The sequence below is a fragment of the Cariama cristata genome, unplaced genomic scaffold, assembly GCF_000690535.1.
Source record: "Cariama cristata isolate BGI_N322 unplaced genomic scaffold, ASM69053v1 scaffold13196, whole genome shotgun sequence".
In the NCBI taxonomy this organism is placed as follows: domain Eukaryota; kingdom Metazoa; phylum Chordata; class Aves; order Cariamiformes; family Cariamidae; genus Cariama; species Cariama cristata.
Window position 1 is genome coordinate 13,453 of NW_009623887.1, and position 9,935 is coordinate 23,387.

Here is a 9,935-nt window from a genome sequence, read left to right on the forward strand (position 1 = left end):
TAAGTTTCTCCAGGGAAGGGATAAGCCCAGAGCTGTCAGGCCATAGTCCAGTGGCCCATAGTGGCCACACAGGTCCCGGGGGAATCAGCAACATTGGGCCTGACAGCTGGTCCTCCAATGGGCAAGTTTCTATCCTCACTTTAACTTGATTAAGCCTCAAGAACAAAAGGACATAATGTTTCTAAAAACAAACAAGTGTCTGCCTTCTCACCTGCTCCTCCTGCTGCTGCTTCCTTTCTTCCCTGTAGATATTAGCCACACACATTAAAAACAGAACTAACAAGCTAATCCTACTTTAGACATCTACATTAATGCCTTACAAGTAAACACAAGATGCACAGCTGCCATTTCAATGCAACTATCACAGTCTATAAAAGCAAGGAAAGGTTACTTTGCAGGTAGCTTAAATGATGAGTAGGCACCAGTGCTTGAGATCCCAAGTAAAACTCAAATAAGTTAAAGCTCTAAACTCTCCATTAACAGGTAAACCTCTTCTCTGCAATTCTCATTATAACCCAACAGTACTAGCAGCAACAGCCCAAAATTCTTCTCCTCCCTAACAACAGTAAATCTGTAAGTCTTCAGGAAAATAACTACATATGCCAGCAGATGCAATCAGCTCCCGAAGGATGAATCCTATAAAAACATCTATCGAGAAGAAGCACACCAAGATGCATGCAGTCTTTAACAAATCATATGCAGAAGCCATACTCTGAAAGCAGCATTTCTTATTTTACTATTTTGCAAGTTATCTGTGCAAAACCATGCTTTTAATGCATAACTACTCTTGCTCTCCATCAGACCCCAAATTAAAAGGCATAGGGAAGAAAACAGACTTTATAGAGTTCCTCCACTACCCATTCTGCATATATCAGTTTCCTTTACAAAATAATCTCTTCACAAAGCAGCCGTTCAGGCTAGTTCACACCATAAGGAAATGACGTGGCAGCTAGAATTATTTGAAACTGGTTTTACGGCATTGAACTGGAGAATTAATAATTTATCCCCTCAAAAATCAAATACCTTTAAACACCTTCATTGTGCTTATGTATTTTCTCATTCAGCATGAGAATCAGTACTGTGTACAAAACTAAAGAGTACTGGTGAATACAGACAGAAAAGTTCCTTTAAAGACCACTCTGAACAAAAGCAAAGCCAATAGCAACTACTTTATCTCTATGCACTACATCCTTACATATTTCAGTACATCTGAGGCAATGATTAAACAGTTTTAAATCATAAGTTGTTCTTTATTATTTTTACTACATAATTTAAGTACTGTATATCATCTAAGCAGAAAACCTTGTAGTACCTGAAAAGTCTGTTTAGGCTGCAATCAAAAATAAAGTCTAACCATAATTAAAAAGAACATTTTTGCTTTCAGACATCATTTAAAATGTGTATGTAACTATTCCCCCAAAAATCCCTTTTTCTAGAAAACAAAAATTCGCTAAATTCAGTCCAGCAAATTAAGTTCCAAATACTTGCTAAAAAAAGATTACTAAATTCAATCATGACAACATAAACCGCAGCTGAGCACTTAATAACAGAAAAGTTATGCTGCAAGTGATCTTGTCTTATGCTTATTAATTGACCTTCTGAATCCTCTGTATTAATCTTATTCTCACACTGATAAGCAGCAGACGACACTTCCATGACAAACTATGAATACTAACAATTAGGACATTCAAAAAATCCATGTCTAAACAGAATGAAGTAAGCCAAATACTGGAAATTTGAAGTTTAGAGTGATTGCCTTCAATAAAAAGCAAGACAAGCCTAAATTATATTTGTTGCTTACAATGAACAGATGAGTTCTCAGTAAATCTGAAGTATTTGGAAATAGACTCCTGAAAACTTAAAAACAGATCCCTCAAAATCAATGATCTTATACTGCTAAGATAAACATGATTGAGGTAGCTGACAATTATTTTGGTAAAACAAGGATACAGTTATGCCCACTGAACTTTTAAATCCAAGATAAAAGTCCAAAATATTCCAGCCTAACCTCTAAAAATGGAAGTATGTTCATAAGAAAAAACAAAACTATCATGTTCATACTCACCGGAACTTTACTTCCGACTATCTGCATGCAGTGGTCAGCCAAGAGAGGTTATTGTGTAAAAAAGATAACAATAATACATAAATAAACACAGCAAAGTACTTAGTAGGATGTAGCATCACACAAATTTTTCAGTGTTTAATCATTAGTAGTAGTTACATTCTTTTATTACTTTCTCAAACTGTTTAAGAGTTATAGCTTCTCAACAGGAAAACAGTAGTTCTACTGTAGGAGAAATAATTTGAAATTCTTATGTTCTGCTGCTGAATCATCAGTATTTTACACATTTACAAACAAATAACTAAATACTTAGCTTGACATCTACATCTTGAAAGATTAAGAGATATGCCATTTTATTAAAAATATCAGGTCAGATATTTTATATATGACACTGAGAAAACTACAGCTAATGGCATACTGCCTTCCTTGTACATGTAACAACTTCATTTATTATAGAGCTTTTGATCTACTTAGATGATGTCATCACTGAATTTAATTAAGTTTCCATAATCAAAAACATAGCCTACAGTTATAAATCGAACTTGCATTTGAGAAAATCTCATGTGGTATTTTTCTTCAACTGCTCAGTATGGATGCTTTTAATTACATGGATAATTAAACAGTGATTTTCAGAATGACATCTTCTCTTTTTTAGCATGGAACAACATCTCTGCATATTCATGAACAAGAAGTTGAATCTACATGGAAGAAACTCTGCAGAAAGGCAGCACATCTCTGCCCTGTTCTACCACTTTGCACAAATGATCACATTCCTATGAACACCAGGACTATGGACTTCTGCTTAAATATTGTAGGTCTTTTCTCGTCAGCTATTTGCTGCAATCTGGTAGCAGCCGATTTATTGAATAGCCACTTTTATCTGATTATGAGCCTGAGACAGTATGATTTTGTTCTGAGATCTGAATTTGATTCTATCTGTTCAGCCTCTACTTGATTCATTTTCTATTCTTATCTCTTCCATTATTCTTTTAGAAAGTCTTTCAGAAGACAGAAGTCCCTGCAAGTCTTTCACAATCACCTCTTCTCTCCTCTTCCTGATGGAGCTTCCTCTAGAAGCACAAAATTAACTGTCATCTCCAGACAATCTCTTTTCCTAATTTACTACCTTCTTCTTTCACCAATGTTTAACTCATTCCATGTGGCATGTCACCAAGTTCAGTTCTGAAACAGAATTCTGAGCCTTCACCATTTCCCAAGTATAATTTCCACAGTCAACAATCTTCCTCTTCGAATAAGAGAAGTAATCTGAAGCACAGACAATCACTTCACATGAAAGCATCCAGCTTATTGGCTTCTATGCTTCCTCCATCCCCCAAGGAAAAGGAAAGCTTTTTCTCATCCAACAAAAAGGAAGGTTTCTTTCTCACTCAGACCTCTGAAGACAGTACGGTGTTTCAGAAAAGCATGGTCAACATGCTGCAGATGGCACACAAGGCAGAGAAAATGAAGCACCAAATCTAAAAATAATTTGGTTAAGACAACATCAGCAAATGAGAGTGATATTTTCAAATGAGTAGAGAGAGCTCAAAAGCCTAACTAAAACAAATATTAAATGAACTGGAAGAAAAGTCACATCAATTGTGAAGTGTGTTTTGTGAGCACTAAGCAGAAGAAAAGGCCCAAGTATTTTCTATATTAAAAAAAAAGGAAGAGAAATGAACAAATATCTGTGACCAAAGAAAAAGGTAGATTATTTTAAGAAAGATCATTTTGAATGCAATCAGCATTTTCATGGAAGACAAGCCTGAAGATGGCCTGAAGAAGAGAAAGTTTAACAATTCATGATGCAGTAAAAATTGGTTAGGGCTTGAACTGAACTAAGCAGAATACTAGTTTAACTGAAGAGAAGACAATATTAACAGTGAAAATGAGGTTTTGCTTTATTGTAAGATCCCAATCAACATTTTACAATTGAGCTGTAGTGATCATAATTTTTAAACTGGTTTAGATGCTAGCTATTTAAAAGCTAAATTAGGGTAACATGCAACAGAAAGGTCATTTATATTTCTGAACAACCTTATTCCATCCAAATGTTGCAATTCAATTGCAAGAAGGACTTACTGAAGCACACAAACTTCGACACGAGCCCTATTTCCATTAGGAAAAACATTTTGCATATGTTTAAGTCAGCTCCAGTACAGATGTTTCAAGTCAAAGCGCACAATCATGTAAGAGGACATTTTGAGGTTTGTTTTTTTTTTAATTGTTAGTACATTTTGGTAAACATATCCACAGTTCTACTAAGTTTCCCATGTTGCAGCGCATATGGTGGCAGTAATCTGTTAAAGTTTTCAGCAGTCAGACATGCAATGATAGCCACTTTTTCCTTACTCAGCTACAAAATTATGGTACTTGAGGGAGCTACATTTCAGTATCAGTACATACAAGAGATCCAACTAGTTTTTGGGAAAGAATTGCAAGTACTTCCTTTGTGAAAGTTTCTACTGCTTCAATAAAATATTTTTGCTTACTAAGAAAAATTTAAGATTCAACATTAATCATCGGAAGAAGACAAAATCCTCACAATACATAATGAATAGTTTCCAAAGATAGTCTAGGCAAAGTATATTAACAGGAAATTTCATAATATTCACTGCATAAGCTTGAATAATTCTTCAATAACTTGCATATTTACCGAGACCATGCTTTAAGCACTGGATTCCTTCCAGGACAGGCAAAAGGACTATGGTTTTTGTTCAAGGTGAACTCATGCAGGAACATCACTTCTCTCAGAAACGTAAATCACCATTTTCACATTACAATGCAAGTTTTTCCTCACTTAAGTTTATAAAGTTTAATGCAAACCATTTGCATTTAATAATTGCATGTCATTGTCGTTTTAATTTTTTGAAATTTAACTCTGCAGAGCTGATTTTAAAGGTTAAAAGAAAGACAAGGCAACTGCACTGCTTGCAGTCCATGCCCACAGATTCATTCGGCAGACGTCAACAAGTTTATTTCACTACAAAACAGATTATTATTTAACGCTATCTGGTTTTAGCACTCAGACTCAGCTCTGTAGAACTGCCAGCAGTGTTGCCATTACATATTTGAGCAATTATTCCACCCATAGTCTTCATTTCCAGTAATCCTTTATTGCACACAATAACTTCAGTGTGAAAAATAGATGAGATTCATCCTAATTTCCAGATAAAATCCTACGCACTACCTAATATAATTGAAGAACTAGGCTGATAGCAACTTTTATCACTCGAAGCATACTACTGCCCTATAGATAAAAAAAAGCTACCCCATCACCACCACTTGTGCCCAATACTGCAATACATTCAGTTCCTCAGAATTCACTACTAGCTTCTTTAAAATTCTTCGTACAGCAAACAGCGGCACAAATCAGGACAAAAACTATTTCTAGGGAAATCACAACATCTCTCTCTCTCTGTTTCATCCAATACTCATGAATTTTTGTTCATTTACATGAGAAGAACTATATTTGCCATAGCCAATTTTTAAACACACAAAAAGCATTACTGTTGTATTTTGCAACTAATTAGTACTAATAGTCCCACCTCTATTAGTCCCACTACAGAAAATAAATCAAGCTTCTCACTATTTGAAATTGTATTTCTCCATCTCAACAAATGTTGGGGCATCCAGTCGTTCTCTTATACTTCTGGCACCCCAAAAGATATTCCAAAAATTTTGCATGAAGGATACATCAACTAAGGGTTAATCAATCAACTTAAGTACAGATAATCATCAACACAAATGAAAGGTCTGAATATCTTTTTTCTACTCAAACTATAATTTGAAACTTGTTCTAAGACCATCTTTTCTCTACAGGAATCATTTTATTTGCCTTCAAAATATTTCTTAGCAGAGTATTTAATGCAGTCTTCAAGCCAGCTACAGTACTCAACATACTCAAATTAAGCTAAAACACTGACTTTACTCCAATTTAAATACTTCCAATATTTTGATTCCCTGCTTCTAATACTGCAAATTGTACATCTAGTATTTATGTCATTACAGAAACCATGAAGTCATGCTATCCCTTCCAAAAATTTTTGGTACCAAAAATTGGTAAGATGAATCCCACGGAAATATGCTCAGGTTCCATCCATTACTCTACATCATTGGATTTGCAATTTCTTATGGTTTACAAGAAAGCACCAAGTTTTTACATTGCCCAACAACTGAAGTACAAACTAACCCTTCAGAAGCAGCTGCAAACATTTTAAAGTTTATTAGTAAGTACAGGGTTTTTTTTCCTACCACCCTTAGACAGTAAATCCAGACCAAAAAATTGAAAGTTTCAAGCTTGAAAAGCCTAACACTCACGCAGGTGAGCTTCTTACTTTCATCTGTCTTGGACAGGCGACTACTTACGGATTTGGCAGTTGCAGATATGTATTGGACAACCATCTCACGTTTTGTGGTCAAGTCTTTATCTCTTAAAGGAGCTTTACGTTCTTCATTTAGATTCATATCTTCCTGTAAAGAAAGAGACCACACAACATCAAGATTCTATTTTACGCTTTTTATTAGTCTGTTCATTTTGTACTCCCTTAAACAAACAGCTCATTTTTAAACAAACAGAAGTGACTTTTTCCAGTTTATCTGCATTTCAGTTTGCTTAATTCTGAGCTACCTGATTTTCTCATTTAATTCTGTCACTTCAAGTGTTCGCTCTTCTCAGTGCTTAGCCAAAATTCTAACTGCATCAAGGGTAGTGACCATTAGTGCAACTGAGTTTAAGAAATAAAACTAGAGGACAAAACCCAAAAATTCTACACCTCAAGCAGATCCCATAAGTGTTAACTCTTGTGCGGTTCCTGTGGTTTTTATAAAAATCTCATCACAATGGACACCATTCCTGCGCTATCTAATCAGAAGACTGTTAATACTATTAGCTTGCGGCAGGGGTAGATATGAATGCGTTCCAACTGATGTACTGAAAACAAACCTAAAAATCCAAATATTCTGCTAGATCAAATCTAAAGATGCCTGCTTCAACTTAATAGCTAATAAAATACTACATGTAGTCATGACTAGTCTTGCCACTACAATGCAAACTACCTTCACATTAGCAACTAAGACCAGTAAATGTTACTGTAGTAACTTAGTAGCTAACAGCTTTTTGAAAGAATTATTAGTCTCTGGAAGACAGACCTATGGTCTGCTTTAGTTAACATTCCTTGGAAAAGTTAAAAGTGAATCCTTTAATCTAACAAGTGAATCAAGTAAGTATTAATTAACACTTATGCAATGTTTCAAAAGAGCTACACATCTTCATTGAATAGAATAGAGCTACACAATGGAAGAGGACAGCTCTTCCACTACCCACACTGACTCTACGGAAGTTTACAACAATTTTAAAGAACGATACAGAAAATCATATTTCTAACAATACTGAAAAGACTGCAGTTCCTGACACTTCATGTATCAACACCAATGTGCACGGCAGAATTAACACACTCCTACTTTAAAAGTTTGTTTCTATATCACTAATAGAAAACCTGGTTTCTGAGTAGAATCACAAACCTTGATGATTGATCCTAAGATAGAAAATACTGAAGATCATACAAAAATTCAACTTTCTATGCATTACAATTTTCTTAAGGGAAATTGCTATTTTCCAAAGGTATTTATTTAAGTTTATTAAAAATTGTCCTTCAACAGCAGTATCTAACTACTGCAACCAAGGTCTATAGAGGTTACGTTAATGGAACAATCAAGAGGTTAACTTTTGTTTGTTTGTTTTGGAGTTTTTTTGCCTCTGTTTTCTCTGTAGAACTAGACCAAGCAATTTAAACATATATAATGCCAGCATTCTATGAGTTTCAATTGTTTATGTGCCAATTTAGACAGGTCTATCAGAGACATTGTCTATGCTATGTCCTCATAAGTAGTTAATACTTCCAAAATGACAACATTTGAAAATCACTACTACATAATAAATGCCAACATGCAAACAAATTAGAACGTCATAAAATGATGTAGCACATAATCTTACCATCATTTTTTCAAAAAGATCCATAACTTCTTTTTCTGATAAGTTCATGCAACGTTCATCAACAAGTGCCTGGGCAAGCGGGATTTCACTTATAGAAGGTTGAGAGTCAATAGGATGCTGAATGAGAGGTTTCTCTTTTTTCACTGCTGATTTTCTGAAGCTTGTTATTCTGTCACGCTGCAAAGACATTCATTTAAAAATAAGTAGGAAAGTAGCAAGTTACATGGCAATAATACACACATTTTTAGTTAATCCAAGCAGCAGAGTTAAAACTCAAACTGAATTGTAAGTAAAAATACTCTAACATTCAGAGATTACTTTTCATAAACAACAACATTTAAGGTAAATTCATGACAGATCACATGCAAAAGGGATATAACTATTTCTCATAGTTTCAAAAGTATACCATCTATGTTAAACTCTTAGCATTTCAAAATCTTGAGTTCATCTTCTCACATTACTCCCTAATTATCCTGATAGTGAATAAATATGGTACCACAAAGGTAATGTCCAAGCGTTCCTTCACCTGAAGAGCTATAAGTCTTTGGAGGGCAACTGAAAAAGCCATCGTTGGGAAGGAGGTACTCACAAGTTCATCAGGCTTATAAAAAAATCCTGCTAAAGTAAAATAAAGTTTATAGAGGAATTAATGCTCCAAGTATAGTTCAAAATTCCTTGAAGTGTTTTTGAGTACGGACTCCTGAAATTAGTGCGTAATTTTAAAAAGCCAGGTAATGGATTACCCACATAGAAGCAGCCATCCATAGTTAAATACACATAACAGACATTAGTGAAAGCTTATCATACAGTCTGCAATGACATTTCACTGGTTAAGGCTGACTTGTTTTACACCTTACACCAAACCCCCCCATCCTTTTTTTTTTTTTTTCCTTCTTTTAAGGCATGCTTACCGGAGTTAATTTGTTAATACTGGAAACAACCAACAAGAGCACCTTCCTTATAAGGCCATTTATTACTGTATTATTAATACATAACTCTATTCTGAATAGAGTCTGATTTTTTTTTTATTTAATAATACTGTGCTTAACTATATATACACATATATGTTCAATTTGAGAACACTATGTCTATAGTGATTTTTCTAAATTGTTTGTTTGCATCAACAAATACTAGTGTATTTGTTTCAGGCATTGAACAGCCTTATGAAGATGTGCTTTCATGTAACAGCAGCTTATGTAGGGTTACCAGCATCATTCATAGCAGTTGCTGCAACCTCTATGAAGACATGTAAACCAAAATTTCTATTTCCTATAATTAAACAACCTCTGTGAGATGCGAAAAGTTTAATGCAGTAATTCATTTGTAGTAAATTTGGATTCATTTTAGATTAGTGTAGTCAGGAGTGGAGAAATTTGACCAAGGGCTATAGAATATCAGGAAGAAAGGTTCTTTCTCTTTTTTTGTTGTTTTGTTTCTTTTTCTTGGTTTGTTTTGTTGTTGGGTTTGTTTTGTTGTTGTTTTTTTTGAGATCCTACAAGACTACCTTAAATTTTTGAAAGGAAACTACCCCTAGATAAGCTGCATGCCCTTTGAATTTCTTTGGAGGTTTATTTGGTTTGTTTGTGGTTTTGAGGGAAGGGGGGTTGGGTTTAGGTTTTCTTCTTCCTTAGAAGTCTTACATTTGTGGACAGAAACACATTACCTACAAGGATACTGTTAACATCTTTAACAAGGCAAGAATGTTACTATAATTCCATTTTTTCCCTTATTAGAATAGTTTACATTACATTTTTTGAAAGTAAAAATTAGGGCATAGCCTACTGAAAAGGCCAAAGATATGACATAATGCCTGGCCGGCAGTATCCAAAATTAGCCAGTATACATCAAACGTTCACTTACATTAAAATGCCCATTCAG

The 9,935-nt window shown here is 34.6% G+C and overlaps 1 protein-coding gene across 1 annotated transcript in view; it reads right to left on the bottom strand.

Annotated features, from left to right (window-relative positions):
• Positions 1–8,625, bottom strand: part of LOC104163824 (protein diaphanous homolog 2-like) — a 21,088-nt gene extending 12,463 nt beyond the window's left edge. The window contains exons 1-3 of the mRNA XM_009702942.1: positions 8,554–8,625; positions 8,058–8,234; positions 6,431–6,535 (exon numbers count right to left, since the gene is read on the bottom strand). Coding sequence (XP_009701244.1) covers positions 6,431–6,535; positions 8,058–8,234; positions 8,554–8,625 — 354 coding nt within the window. The remainder of the gene's footprint in view (positions 1–6,430; positions 6,536–8,057; positions 8,235–8,553) is intronic.
• Positions 8,626–9,935: the final 1,310 nt, after the last annotated feature.